This window comes from Brachyhypopomus gauderio, unplaced genomic scaffold (genome assembly GCF_052324685.1).
Source record: "Brachyhypopomus gauderio isolate BG-103 unplaced genomic scaffold, BGAUD_0.2 sc81, whole genome shotgun sequence".
NCBI lineage: Eukaryota > Metazoa > Chordata > Actinopteri > Gymnotiformes > Hypopomidae > Brachyhypopomus > Brachyhypopomus gauderio.
Genome location: NW_027506902.1, coordinates 181,325 through 197,350, shown reverse-complemented (window position 1 = coordinate 197,350; position 16,026 = coordinate 181,325). Strand labels below are relative to the sequence as shown.

General features: G+C 44.5%; 1 protein-coding gene across 1 annotated transcript in view; it reads right to left on the bottom strand.

Annotated features, from left to right (window-relative positions):
• Positions 1-16,026, bottom strand: part of atp1a3b (ATPase Na+/K+ transporting subunit alpha 3b) — a 23,345-nt gene extending 7,319 nt beyond the window's left edge. The window contains exons 1-11 of the mRNA XM_076991130.1: positions 15,928-16,026; positions 15,514-15,571; positions 3,524-3,595; positions 3,327-3,386; positions 2,664-2,867; positions 2,419-2,532; positions 2,172-2,306; positions 1,941-2,058; positions 1,426-1,694; positions 1,107-1,305; positions 381-625 (exon numbers count right to left, since the gene is read on the bottom strand). Of these exons, the coding sequence (XP_076847245.1) occupies positions 381-625; positions 1,107-1,305; positions 1,426-1,694; positions 1,941-2,058; positions 2,172-2,306; positions 2,419-2,532; positions 2,664-2,867; positions 3,327-3,386; positions 3,524-3,595; positions 15,514-15,519 (1,422 nt within the window). The 5' untranslated portion in view covers positions 15,520-15,571; positions 15,928-16,026. The remainder of the gene's footprint in view (positions 1-380; positions 626-1,106; positions 1,306-1,425; positions 1,695-1,940; positions 2,059-2,171; positions 2,307-2,418; positions 2,533-2,663; positions 2,868-3,326; positions 3,387-3,523; positions 3,596-15,513; positions 15,572-15,927) is intronic.

Below are 16,026 nucleotides of genomic sequence, written 5' to 3'. Positions count from 1 at the left end.
TACTAGCAAAGAAGACTTGAAACCACAAGAGAATTATTTGCTGGTGGTTTTTCACATTCATTTATTGCAAATTTTTAACTTCATTTATCATTTTTAACTACATTTGTAGTATTGCTTAGCCTATATATAAATAAATATTGCTACACTACTTTGTCCTTGTCTATAACGTTTATATATTTGTTTCAGTTTGTCATTTTTCTAATTATTAAGGCTTCTAAGACCTCAAGGGTAAGTAAAAGTTTTGTCATGATTCTCAATTGCACAGTTGAATTCACCAATTAATTCTACCACCTGATGAATTAGCAATCTTGACTATACACATTTATAGTAAAACTGATGGATGCTTTTTGGATATTTTCTGGCTTATTTTAAATCCCTACCTGGTATTTGTTGGTGGAATTGAATGGGATTTCAGCCACTTTCTTGTTCCTCTCTCTCATCTGCTTGACGGAGCCGCAGGAGAGCTCGATGCACTTGAGCAGGGCGGACTCGGAGGCGTCGCCTGCCACATCTCTCTTCAGGATTGGTAGAGAATCTTGGCCTGCTTTAAACACCGCCCTGTTACACAGGGAGGCCACCCGGGCAAGAGCCACCCACGTCACCGAGGTCTTGTCAAACGACGCACCTGCAGAGAGGACGTTGACACCATCAGGTTTACCGTACGTGAAACCTTTCAAACGGCCTGCTGATCTGACTCATGGCCTGTTGCGTCTCTTATTCTTGCCTCTCTTTAGCTCTGCTACCCTGGGTGATGTCTCTCCTACACAGGCCTCCTACATCCGTTTCAGAGCAGGCTACTCATGAAAGACCCAATTTGTTCTGTTCTCTCTCTGCAATGTACTTCTCAGTGAAGTGTCGCTCATTTTACATAACGGATTCAGAGTATGTTGGACATATCACAGTATTATGTTACTCTTGTGCAAAAACATCAACCATCGAGAACCACTGAAAACAGAAAAACATAGAAATCTATAATTGACTGTATCACAATATTCTAAATATTTGACACACATTGTATGGCCACAATACAATTGATCATAATATTGCCCAGCACTGTGGGACAGACTACAGCCGGCACTGGTTGAAGCCAGGTGAAGGCTACTAACCAGACTGGTCCTCAGTGGTGTCAGCCTCATGGATCTGGTTGTCAAACCACATATGGGCTACAGTCATGCGGTTCTGTGTCAGGGTGCCTGTCTTGTCTGAGCAGATGGTGGAGGTGGAACCCAGCGTCTCCACAGCCTCCAGGTTCTTCACCAGGCAGTTCTTCCGAGCCATACGCTTAGCCGTCAGCGTCAAACACACCTGGAGGAAGGTGAATGAAATTGATCCCTGATCGACTGAGTGTAAGTGTGTTGGTCTCTCTGAAGCGTGTGTGTGTGTGTGTGTGTGTGTGTGTGTACACATGTCAGAGAGGTTGCTCACAGTAACAGTAGCCAGGAGCCCCTCAGGCACGTTGGCAACAATGATTCCAATGAGGAAGATGACGGCCTCCAGCCAAGTGTATCCCAGGACGATGGACAGGATGAAGAATGTGATACCCAGGAAAACAGCCACGCCAGTGATGATTTGGATGAAGTGCTCGATCTCTTTGGCGATGGGCGTCTTGCCCGTCTCCAGCCCTGAGGTCAGAGTGGCGATGCGGCCCATCACAGTGCGATCACCAGTACATATAACAATGCCACGGGCAGTGCCTGGAGGACAGAGAGACAGGGACGAGAGACAGACAGGGGAGACAGAGGAAGACAGCGGAAAGAGAGGAAGAGAAAAAGACAGCGGAAAGAGAGGAAGAGAAAACACAATTATTACATTAATTTTTAGATGGAAACTTCAACCATAAATTCAAGAGACAAACAATGAATGGAAACAAAGTTTTCAGATTAATTCAGTAATTCAGATTAAAAGAACAAGTGACTGAGAGAGCCAATGAGAGGCAGTACCCTCTACACAGTTAGTGGAGAAGAAAACAATGTTGCGGGTCTCCAACGGGTTGTCATGGGTGCAGTCGGGCGATCGTGTCTGTGGCTCTGATTCACCAGTCAGAGAGGAATTATCCACCTGTGAGCAGAACAGACTCTTCAATTACATATTTCACCTAACAAAGTCACCATAGATTTGAATATGTGTATGTATATAGATATACACACAGTTTTATGTATGTGTGTGTGTACCTTGCAGCCATGGGCGGAGATGATGCGAAGATCAGCCGGAATTCTGTCACCCCCTTTCACCTCCACCAAGTCACCTCCCACCACCTCCTCAGCATTTATCTGCATCTTTTCTCCTTCGCGGATCACCAATGCTTGCTGTGGACAAGGAGAATATTTACCACACACAACACAACATGCATGTCTCTTCCTGCCCCCATGTGTCTGTGTAATAGATGTATGCACCATGTTACTGGTGCATAGATGATACCTGTGGGACTAAGTTCTTGAATGACTCCATGATTTTGGAGCTCTTAGCCTCCTGGAAGTAGGAGAAGCAGCCGGTGATGATGACTACAGCCGACAGCACGATTCCCAGGTACAGCTGAGGGCAAGAGCGACCACACAGAGCATTACTTATCATTCCAGCAGAGTATCCTACAGCGTCAGAGCACTGGGTTTATTCGTTAATAAACAAAGCACACGTGCAACTCAACGCTAATGTGGAATGCTGACATTGTCTCCAGCGGGTTCGTCCTCCGTGGCAGCCTGGATGGCGTAAGCTAGGAAGCAGAGAATGGCTCCGATCCACAGCAGGATGGAGAAGCCTCCAAAGAGCTGCCGACAGAACTTGACCCACTCGGGCGTGGTGGGGGGCGGAGTCAGGGCATTGGGGCCGTCGCGGGCCAGGACCTCAGCTGCCTTCGCATTGGTCAGTCCCTGTGAGAAACAGAAGAAAAGAAAATGATGCCTGTTTAGACACAGGCATATTGCTAAAGCAAAGTAGGTCTCGGACAAACTGGCAGTACCCTTGTCAGATAAAATGTATTTAAAGTCATTTGGAAGTACCCATGTGTATATGTTGTTCCTGTGTATATGTGGCTTATGATTAATGCTTTATAGGACCAGTGCAAAGGGCAGCCTGTCACACGGCAAATCTGAACACTGTGGCTCTGCAGTGCCATCTATTGGACATTCTGAAGCATTCAACTGAAATGTACAAATAAAGCTTTTATTTCCATTAAAATAAGTGTGTGTGTGTGTGTGTGTGTGTGTGTGTGTGTGTGTGTGTGTGTGTGTGTGTGCGCGTGTGTGTGTGTGTTTGTGTGTGTGTGTGTGCGCGTGTGTGTGTGTGCCTGTGTATTCACATGTGGATGTGTGTGTGTGTGTAGTGCTCACCTGAACTATGTCTGTCTGGAATTTCCGGCATACTTCTTCCACTGACATCTTATGTTCTGTCTGAGAAACAACATTGCGAGTGAGAAACAACAACAACCAGGTGAAAGGTAAAACCATCTTGAAAAACATTTTCACCCCCAGTGTGTGTGTGTGTGTGTGTGTGTGTGTGTGTGTGTGTGTGTGTGAGAAGCTCTTACCAGAGGCACTTCCTTCTTCAGGTCATCCAGATCCTTTCCCCCCTTCTTCTTGGGGGAGTCCTTGTCTTTGTCCTGTGGGGAGGCCACACATAGAGCATCAGTCACTCAGGGCCAGCAGACCACTGCTGTCAATCCCAACACACCGCCAAACCAGCAGTATTACGTGTCCATCGTTAGAATGAGTCATATAGTGGTAATAGTGGCAATGTACACTAAAATAATGGTAATGTGCACAAAAATAGTGTTAATGTACACTACAACATAGAAACATCTTCACTGTTTCTACATTGTTTTACAATTTCAACATAATATTTAAAAATAACCGTCTCTGTCTTGCCGTGTCACACAACTGCAAACACAACCTCTTATTTCACAGAAAATGTAAAGAATAAAATTCTCAATCTTTGCTTTTTTCCCTCTTCATTGTATTACTCAGGTTATGCTTCTGATAACACACTCACACAGACACACACGCACACAGACACACACGCACACAGACACACACGCACACAGACACACACGCACACAAAGACTACTGATGACTCATTGTCCGCATGAAAGACTTTCTGATTAGACCAGCTGGTTTGTCTCAGTCTTTGATCAGATTAAACAGTTTGAAACCTGAAACACACACTTACATACACATGCATACACACAAATCTGAGCACAAACACACATAGGTTAATTACTTTTAATGCTTCAAAAAGCACATTAATTGATGCTTGCCTTGTTCAGACGATAAATGATCCAAGAACATTAATTTTGTTCTTCCCTCTCTCTCTCTCTCTCTCTCTCTCTCTCTCTCTCTCTCTCTCTCTCTCTCTCTCTCTGTCTCTCTCTGTGGTTGTGAACTCTTTTTATCATAAGTTCATTATTAAAACATCATTCATATTTCTCTAAAATCACAAATGAGATTTGGGGTTTAGTCTCCCAGAAAACACGAGGACTCTAAGCAGGGCATCTGTCCCTAACACTGACAGATCTATCCACTTTCATCCTTTTTTACACCTCTCCACTGCCCTGCCCTCACTGGCTATGTGTAATACTAGCTGTCTGTCAAATGGATCGGATCCACCACTTCCTCCCTAGGGAACAGAGCCAAGATGGCTGCCATGGGGATCAGTGGCTCTGCTTCAATGTCTCTGGCTCCTTTAGAACAGGAAACAGCCTGATCACGCAGCCTGATCAATATCAGCCGGCTCCTTTTAGTTGGAGGCAAATTCCCTTTCAGGAAACCATTCAGATGAGAATGTGGAGACGCGTCCTGACTCAGCACTGAAGCTACAGCTGCAGCTTAGAATCCACAAACAGGTCCAAACAGTAGCGCCCCCTGCTGACTGACGAATGTCATGATACCAGACTGTATTGCGGGTAAAGATGGCCTGTGTGTTTGCTGTTTTTTTTCCAGTTAAACGTGAGCACACCTGTTCAGTCAGGCACTCAGTCTGCAAACAGCTGATCACATACACTGATCACATGTGATGATCGAAAACGTCCATCCACATGTCTGCTTTTGTTCCCCTTCTATACAGCCCTGAGGATGTCTTCACGACAGGCTTCTCAAATGTAGACAGGTGTTAAATATATAAATATATATTTATATATATGTATAGTCACACCTGTGTTTATAACCACCCCTCCCCTCCAATCCAAACACACGCACACACACCTGCATTGGTGTATAAACACACGGAACCAGCTGCCAGGTGGCACCCCAGTTAAATGAACAAATAAGATAAGACAGAAGAGGTAGATGAATAGACGGTAAGAGAGAAAGAGAGAGAGGGGGGGGTGAGTTAAAGAGGGCAGATGGAAAGAGAGAGGAGTGTGGGGGTGGAAGGACTGACTGACTGAGAGCAAGATCTTCCCTAGTGGACATGAGAAAGAGAATATCAAGGGGAGAAGGGTGACGGAGGATGGGTGATGGAGGACGGGTGACGAGGACGGGTGACGGAGGACAGATGACGAGGACGGATGACGAGGACGGGTGACGGAGGACGGATGACGAGGACGGGTGACGAGGACGGGTGACGGAGGACGGATGACGAGGACGGATGACGAGGACGGGTGACGGAGGACGGATGACGAGGACGGGTGACGGAGGACAGATGACGAGGACGGATGACGAGGACGGGTGACGGAGGACGGATGACGAGGACGGGTGACGAGGACGGGTGACGGAGGACGGATGACGAGGACGGATGACGAGGACGGGTGACGGAGGACGGATGACGAGGACGGGTGACGGAGGACGGGTGATGGAGGACAGATGACGAGGACGGGTGATGGAGGACAGATGACGAGGACGGGTGATGGAGGACGGATGACGAGGACGGATGACGAGGACGGGTGACGGAGGACGGATGACGAGGACGGGTGACGGAGGACGGGTGATGGAGGACAGATGACGAGGACGGGTGATGGAGGACGGATGACGAGGACGGGTGACGGAGGACAGATGACGAGGACGGGTGATGGAGGACAGATGACGAGGACGGGTGATGGAGGACGGGTGATGGAGGACAGGTGACTGAGGATGGGATGAAGGGATGAGGCAGCAAGCAAGACGAGGAGAATGAGAGAAGAAAGCAAGTGTTGGTCCTTTTCGTCCTGCATGGTAATTAGATATTGACCTGCTGCTCGGACAGCATGGATGCTTGTTGCCAGCGGCGATGCCATTTAACACCTAATGGCTCTCACCAGCATGCCACCTGTCCATTTTTAACTGGACACACAGACACACATATGAGCAGGCTCCTGTAATGGTCACACGGGCATGTGTGTGTGTGTGTGTGTGTGTGTGTGTGTGTGTGTGTGTGTGTGTGTGTGTGTGTGTGTGTGTGTGTGTGTGTGTGTGTGTGTGTGTGAGTGAGTGTAAGAGCTGGGAGGCTGAGGATTACCACTGCAGAAGCTGCTGTGTGTCACACCTGCACATACACCCATACACACTAGTTCTGCAGCTTATATCTGCTGACTTATAATATAATATAGTAATATAATATTAATAATTCAAAATCTATTCCCATGTCCATGTCAGCCTCATTGTGACGTGCGAGGGATGCAGAAAGCAGAGACGAGCATGAACGTATACGTTTTAATGGAGTTTAAATAGCGCGGATAGCGCACGATGAACCTGGAACACACGAAGGTGCAGACACACACAAAGACGAGTACATGACACTGTGTAAACGCACATTACACAGGTGAACTAAACCACCTGTATAATTAATTTACATTTACAGTTCGCAGGTAAAGTGGAGCTGAGGCACAAACAAAAGTGTTCAATAAACATTTGCCTGAACGTTTAAGCTAGGTGAAAAAGCGTTCATTACTGTAACACTCCAGAAATGACGGATCACTTTTAAACTCTAATTATGAATAAATCCACAAATTATCCTCTGCAACTCAATTGGACACATCCAGCCCATTAACTACGTCTGGATGTAATTTACTATGGCTGGATGTAATTAACTACATCTGGATGTAATTAACTACATCTGGATGTCATTTGCTACGTCTGGATGTAATTTGCTACGTCTGGATGTAATTAACTACATCTGGATGTAATTAACTACATCTGGATGTCATTTGCTACGTCTGGATGTAATTAACTACATCTGGATGTAATTAACTACATCTGGATGTCATTTGCTACGTCTGGATGTAATTAACTACATCTGGATGTAATTAACTACATCTGGATGTAGTTAACTACATCTGGATGTCATTTGCTACGTCTGGATGTAATTAACTACATCTGGATGTAATTAACTACATCTGGATGTCATTTGCTACATCTGGATGTCGTCAGACAAACGGCAGTAAATCTGTCATAAAGGACAGTGAGGGGATAGACGTGTAGCCAGAAAATCATTTGGTGCAAAACACCCTCTTAGATTATATTAAACTGTTATATATTATATTATATTATATTAATATATCAAAACATTCTCCTATATTAACCTGTTGTAGCAAAACACCCCCTTGTATAATACTGTTGAGCAAAACACCAACTTAGATTATATTAAAAGCAAAAGGCTCATGGCTAATTTAGACAGCGTTTAAATTTTCGAAAATATATTAAATTGCCATCCACTGTAATTATAGAGGCTGAACTGTCCTTTCTGCATGTGAATGTCAAACACTAAAAATATTTTGCAAAACCAAATTTTCAGTGACTCATGTAAGCAAGTCTGTACAAGGTTAATGAAACTTTGAGAACAAAAACCTTTTGATGAGTCCAATAACAACATTTTACACAAACCTGTGAAAATGAATAAACACTAGCAAATTCTAATCAACTCTCGTTTCACAACTGTCCACAAACCACCACAGTACACAGAAATGGGAGATGAAACAACACTGCAGGTATATATATATATATATATATATATATATATATATATATACATATATATATATATATATATATATATATATATATATATATATATATATATATATGAGTTTGTGTGTGTTTGTGCACCTGTACACCTGTGTGTGTGTGTGTGTGTGTGTGTGTGTGTGTGTGTGTGTGTGTGTGTGTGTGTGTGTGTACCTGCACTGTGCATGTGTGTACCCGCTGCAGATACATCTGCAATGCCACCTGCACTGCGGTGTGCAGACAGGGAGGTAAGGGGAGAGGGCGAGTGGGACAGTCTCTGTAACACTGATATGAGATCAGATTACACCAACTCTATCACCAAATCAGCCCACAAGAAGACACTGTAGGATAAATGACAACTTACTGATCTCAGACAGGCAAACACAGCTAGGCTCAGAGAGGAGGAAGTGACCTCTGGAATAAAGGTAGATGTATTGGGTAGAGCATGTGTTGGAGCTGTGTGGTAGTCCTTAAAGTGTGCCCGAATCACTGAATTCCTATATAACACTGTATGTGAATGAGTGAGTCAATTTTATTTATATAGCACTAACGCAGGGGTCCAGATCCTTAATGAACAAGCCGGAGGTGACAAAGGCAAGGAAAAACTCCCCGGGCGGGGATTAGGAAGAAACCATGGGAGGACCAATACTCAAAAGGGAACCCATGATGAAATTGGATGTTGAGAACCAGAAACCACAGGCTGGAATTACAGACTGACTGAACACACAAACACACATACGCATGCATGCACACACACACACACACACACACACACACACACACACACACACACACAGATAAATATACTGATTAAATGTAAATGCTCAATGACATAGTTTTTTAATAATTAAGAATAACACACAGTCAGTGAAATGTGACACGCAGTAAAACCTCCGCTCAGATCTACATGACGACAGACACTACCTCACCTCAGGGACATTTAAACTGGACTATTACTAAAGAAAGGCAGCTGTATTTCTAAGGAACCCACTCACCCTGGACATAGTCTGTTTTCCCCCTGCCCTCTGAAAAGAAACACAGACCAAAACTACACACAAACTACACACAAACTACACATATTTCCACAGGCTGTCAAACGCCTCCTTCTGGACTCTGGATTTGCACTATGCATCTTCTGCAATAACATGTCTGTACTAACTCCAGTTTTGTTCTTTTCTGTGCCTCAGGGAAATTACAGCAAACATCTCTAGTGATTTCAGTAATGTTCCTCTGGGGTGAATGCTTAAAAAATCACATTCAGATGAAGCAACTGAGTGCAATTTGAATTTGTGGTTCTGAGAGAGTAAAGACCAGTGGCATCAATAGGTGGGTGTAAGTACCATGTCCTGCACACAGAGCCTTATTGCATGCAAAGGTATAGCATACCTATATTGAGTTTCATTGTTTCCCCCTGCGTTTATCAAATGGATGCTTATGCAAACCCACATGAATTCACCTTCATACATGAGGCAGGGTTCAACATGTCAACATAGGTCCATAAACATGGGTTTAATTTAACACAGCTAATCACATCTTTAGATAATCTACCTACCACTTTCACAGCAGAAGACCAAACGGATACAGAGCAGAGTAGTGACATTCAGAACTAATAACTAATACATATTCTCCATGAAAACCATCAGCTAAACCTCTTTGGAGTGGACATCACACTTTACCTGACTTTGTCACACTAACACTGTACTTAGTAGGTGATATTATTGTGTGTGTGTGTGTGTGTGTGTGTGTGTGTGTGTGTGTGTGTGTGTGTGTGTGTGTGTGTGTGTGTGTGTTACCAAGAAATAGGTTAATCTGGGCGGGGCTGGAGGCTTGTGGTTTGTGAGTGTCTTGCAGGTGAATGTGGTGAGTGTGACTGTCCCTCATTACTTCTCATCAAGTAGGACTGCAGGATCACTAAACCCTGTACTTTCTCAAAGGTTATTACACTCTGGTCTGGTCCAATCAGAAGAAGTGGGTGTGTTTTGTCCTTTGGTGTACAACAGTTCCTAGTGTCTCTTCTTTTTAGCTTGTGCCTGTTTGGACGTCTCGGTGTTAAACCTGAATTTGTGGTTTTGGCAGCTGAGGTAATTCCCCAATAGAAGACGAACTGGAGAGTAGATGGTCTCCGATGGTGTAGCATGGTACATCTCCCTATCCTTCCAAAGATCTTCTGCTGTGGCTATCAGACATCACATTGCCATGGCCTCTCCGGTATAGATGTGGTCAACACGGTTCTCTCAGAGCTCCTCTCTGGTATAGATGTGGTCAACACGGGTTCCCTCACAGCTGTTCATCTTGTTCATCTTGCCATCTTGTTGCACTCGGGTCTCCTGACTGAATGGCTCTGCCCTTCACAACCTCCTGATGGATGACAGACTGAATTGAGTGACTGAGTCTGCAAAAGGTTTGGTAGCATGCTCGATCTTTCTCAGCTTGAGTGAATGTGTGCTTTAGTGCTGCACAGGACACCATGTCCGCTGTAATTAGTGTCTCTCCCATGATCTCAATGTCATACGGACTCCAGCTTAGTCTGGTAGGGCTCCTCCAACTGTGTGTGGTTTTGAAGAAGATGAATAGCAGTGACTGCATGTTCTCATGTCTAACCTGAACACCATGTTCTCGTAATTCAAGTTGACCGGTTCTGTCCTTGTCTCCGAAATGCTCGCTATAAGCTCAACCAGGAAAGACATCTCTTCTCCTGATGCTCGACTGCCCCACACAGTGCCCCTTCTGGAGGGACACCGGCCGTCTCTCCACTGATTTCCCCCCTGCATCACCAAATCTTCCACGTTGTTGTGGCGCCTGGTCTTCTGGTTGTGCCGCGGTGCCCTCCAGCCTGTTCCCTTCCGTCTGCTCCCACACCTCCACGCGCTCTGCTGAGCTACCGCGCAGAGCCGTTTCACTGTAGTCAGTGCTTGTTCTAACGTGAGGTCAGGGTCTAATTAATAACTTTGCACCATGGATGCCAACCACTGTTGCAGCCACGGTTTGGGCTCTTAGCTCCTCTGTGAGAGCTCTGATTCCACTGTGCTCAGCAAGGGTGTGAGGGGTGGAATCAATCTGCCAGGCTCCCCAACACGCTTGTTGAACCATGCACATCCAGCGATGCCCTCACGTAGGAAAGCTCTTTTCACACAGCGATCCACATTATTTTAGCACCGAAGGGTGGATGCCTCTGTGTGGACAGGACAGTATCCATGTGCATTACCATGGCCATGTAATTTCACCAGAAATTACAGTGTAAAATAGAAAGAATATGTAATAATTCTCATGTCCACTAGGGAATGGTTTTCTCTACCTTATTTTCTACCTTTAATTATGTTTTTATCTTCATGGAAATGGAAAATGTCTTAAACTAAAATCTCTTTAATTACATCAATCCTCTGCACTACCCCAATCATTTTCTGTGATCCTTCATTCCATCGACTCTGTCTATCAGCTTCACTAGGTATTTATCTTATTAATAAGCATTCAAATAAAAATATTACTAGGGTTAGGGTTAAGATAGGGTTAAGATACTGTGACATGGTCATGTGTGTTCCACTGGACAGGAAACTTCCTGAGATCTCCTTCAATTAGTCTTTGTGCTTATGACACACGAGGTACACATGCACATACAAGGACATACACAAGAGCACATATCACTTTCTCCCTACACTCCCCATCAGTTTGTTTGTCTCATCTAAAACCTGACACCTTGTATGTCTGAACAAAAATAAAAAAGGTAAGATAACTTCAAAGCTTGCTTTGCTCAGTGCCAAGTCCAACTCTCTGGTAAGCTCCCTATGCCAAACATTATGAGGGCACAAACGCAAATGGAGAGGGGGATCCTATTTCCTGTGTGAAAAAGACATGTATTTCTTTTCAGCCATGGCCGATCTCAGTGGGTAGAAGGGAGCTGCATGAATAAGTCATTCTGTGCCTCACAGGGAACCGGATCACCTCCGCTCACCTCCCCCAGGTCGCCTTGATCTCTGCACTGCTGCACTAACCTTGGGCCAGTGGCCCATATCATGACTTGGGGAACAGTAGGAGGGGGTAATCCTACCTTGGGAGCCCAAACGTTCACTGCACACGCACACACACCCATCACATGTGCACATGCATGTAAAAGAACCCGCCAGACATTACAGGCGTACAGCCACCGTCTCTGTTGTCTGCTGATCTCAGATCAGCGCATGTGTTTAGCATTTTAAAGTACTGGTCTACTACATACTTTTACTATATACATTTTTTAAACTCCCAAGTATTAACCCATAAGTATTAACCCCCATGTGAGGCGTAAGGGTGTGACCCCTGGTAAAGGGAATGGGTCTGATCCACAGGGTGGGGAATATAGAAATGGCCCTAGGTGAGGTGTCTGGGTGGGGCCCTAGGCAGGGCGTATTGGTATGGCCCTGAGTGTTGGTGGGTATACAAATGTAACCTTCAGAGTGTGACAGTCACTCCTTCATTACAAACACATTTAGAAATTCACAGATTTAGAAACTTTGCAGATTCAAGAGGACTAATTACAGTCTACAATGGTGTAGGCCTACATCACATGCTCCTGAACCCATGCTGGTGACTCTTCCATCATCCTCATGGAGAGTCATGGTTCCAAAGACTCATGAGGTGTGTAGTGAAGTCTAGCTGCATATTGGCCTTAATAGTTAAGTTCAGGATGCAGGTGCTGAACTGGAAGCCCAAACAGATTATGAATTCTAAGCATATAACCACAGTCAGACATTAAGCTAAAGTAAAAGATCGTACAAGCCCCCAGTCCACTTCTGTCTTCACCATCACCCCACAAAGAGCACATAATCCATCCAGCTGAGTACATACTAACAGCTCAGCGTTACCTAACACCCGAGTACATACTAACTTAAGAAACATGACCCAAGCTCAGGCGGAACACAATTCCTCCCCTTCTCTCTCTCTCTCTCTCTCTCTCTCTCTCTCTCTCTCTCTCTCTCTCTCTCTCTCTCTCTCCTAGACCTTTCTTTAGTCCTGTGACTCCACACACAGTATGGTCCCTCTCCCATACACACTGTTTGAGTGAGTCCTGACGTGTCTGTGAGGTGAGCTGTAACCAGGGCTCGATCTGAGGGTAGATGTGATAGTATTCCATCTCCCCAGCAAAGAAAAGACAAGAGAGCCAGAAACCCTCCCACTCCACTTAATTCATTTTGTTATATGATATCACGTAAGATGTCAATTGTCTATTAATTAAATTATGTCTAGAAACGAGTTCTTCAAACCAAATCACGAAAAAACGTTAACTTTCGTTTTGAACGCTAACAGTAGGGGGCGATGTGAACACTTTTCTCCGTTATACGGTGGAGTCTTTTGGTTTAGTGCGTGCAACTGCTGTAGGTCAGATTCTGACAGGCCCAAGGCACACCATTTAATACACCACCCATCAGGTGGAACCGACTACCCCCTTGATTTTACACTATTAATAATAAACTATTACAGTTAAAGCATTGGCTGTAACAATGTGTAAAATAAATCCACTAACATCGGCTCTCTTTCTCCCTCTGACCCTTTCTCCGTCTGTTTCTCTCAGTAAATGCAACATTACGCTAATATCAATAACATTTCTATCCTTAAATCATATTTGGTAATGATTTAAATGCCTCGAAAGATGGGAGCTTTCATATGTCCCGTATTTTAGATTCCGTCATTTCTAGATTAAATTAGTTATATCATCTGTTTTACGGTTCTTTATGAAAATTATTTTCATATCAGACCAATTTACCTATCACAGCCCGTTACAGGGAATTTCCACTCGTCTGGCCACGCCTCTTAAATGACGCAGAATAAACCCATAGGCCGAGCAGCATCAGTGTGGCACAAGGCCACGAGGCAACACTGCGTCAGCGCGAGCTCGCGGCTTGTTTTGAGAGACGCCGGCCGGCACATCACGCAATGGTGAATGTGCGATTTAATAAAACAGATAAAAAACGAACGTCCACGTAATTTTTCATCTGCTCATTTTGTTACTCTCTCATTCACGCACAGCAGAACGATTTATAGTCTACACGATTTGCATGCGTCTTCTTTTTTATTCGCATCCACCGAACATTGCCGATAATTCACTTTTGACGCAGTGCCTTTTTGTCATTCAGATCCTATAACATAAACGTCTCAATCGATAACCTATTTGTTATCCCCGTTAACAGCATAAAGTATCAGACTTAATCAATTGTGCGAGGCCCTGGCTGGGATTTCAAATCGCATCTGACACCGAACGCAACTTTCTTGATCTTGTGCGTCGTCATGATACGACATGCACTGTGTTATTCTATCACGTCATGCTCTGAAGGGGTCGTCGCTTCATACGTGATTTGGGGGGTTGTAACGGGAGGATGATGAAGCAAAAAACTGTCTAGATCAGCCAAACGCCCGCTTTTGTTGCTCCGCGTGTATTCCCAGGAAGTCAAAAACTGATTCAAACAATTAATTTGTCATTGTACGTGTAATTGGACGAAATCTAGTTCCTCCAACCAGATGATTTAGTTGTTAACACAAAGTTATTGTCCAAATAGTCGAGCTATCGTTATTTGACGCAGTGGCTCACCGATAGCCACTTTACTATACAGTAATTTTAACCTTGGGGTTATCGAGTGCGCAGGGATAACATCTTAAATCTGCCGTGTGGGAATACTTTGGTTGCGATTAGCAAAACGCGGTTATGTCACAAATTAACAGCGGACTTAAACCGGCAGAGCGCTGATTCCCGGTAACCGCATTATGACGCATGGACTCCAGCAGCTCGCCAGTCTCAGGCACATTTGCGCTGTAATAAAAAAGTTTTTATATAGGTTCCTGTGAAGGAAGAACACATATTTAGCAGCCGATTATATATATATATTATATAGTATGTGTTAAAAGCGCCCAGCCAATTACATGGACAGAGCATGTTACAGTAAGCTGCGGTCAGCTGAAATGGGGCCGGGTGGGGGGGGGGCTCACCCCATAGGATTCACCCTCACACGTGCACATGTGATGAAACAGCGCAATAGTCATGAAAATGCATGGCGACAAGGTAAAAAAGCGACAACTCTTTTTTTCTGTAACCCAAAATGACTCCTATTGCGCAGGTGACTGCATTACGCATTGCTGTCTTCTAGAAAGCTTACGCTCAGCATAAACCGATTAGCCTGCCGCGAAGAGGTTACTTAAATAACAAATAAAATACGAACGACGGTCAAGTCGTTCCAATCCCGAGTCGATCAATCGATCACGTTTAATGCGCAAAGCTTTCAGTCATTACTTTCAGCGTCAGCGTCCACATAAATAAATCAATAATTGCAGAGAGTCCACAGGATACAAGTTAATGAGCATGTCCTTACAGTTCTTACTGTCCTTTCAAATCATCTGAATGAATAACTGCGGGAGATTGTTCTAGGCTTTTCCATCAGATTGTCGCAGTCTGAGACGGAGGTAAAACAAATTCCGCATTACAGTCAATGTCATTCTGTCATAGCTCGTCTCAAGCGCACTCATGACACTGCAGTTTAATGTCCTCGGAACAGAAATTCTTTCGTTGTCGGCCAGTCGCGTCTCTATCTGCGCCCTAACCAACGATGAAATGCTTTTAAAAAGTTGGAGATTCCAATCTTACCCCCATGGTTGCGCAGTCAGTCCGCTCTCCTCACTTGATACGACGAGAAGATGTCAGCCTTTCAGGTTGAACGAGGAGGGAAATGTGAGTGTTTCAAAAATATATATGGAAATGCGAGGTAAAAATACTGAACTGCTTAGATTTTTCGATGTGTTAACCTAACAAAGTAACTGCAGATTAGTTGTCAAAGTTGCAATAAGTATTAAAATAAAATAAGTTACTCTTTGGAATATAAAGTTATCGAGTTTTATAACCTTCAAAAGATTAAAGCGAATTAAATAAACTATCGAATTAAATTACAGAGCAGGGCAGCACATCTCATGAGTATGCCGGTCTCAGCACACTGCTCAGTACTTGCGACAAAGCCGGCAAAACTAAGACGCTGCACTGTCCCGTTTTTGGGATTTCGTCTACCTCCGCGGTACAGCCAGCTGCCGCAGTACTCCCCGCTACTCCCCGCACCACTCCGCCTTAGGAAGAAGCACCGGTGGATGTAAGTGATGCACTCTTCAA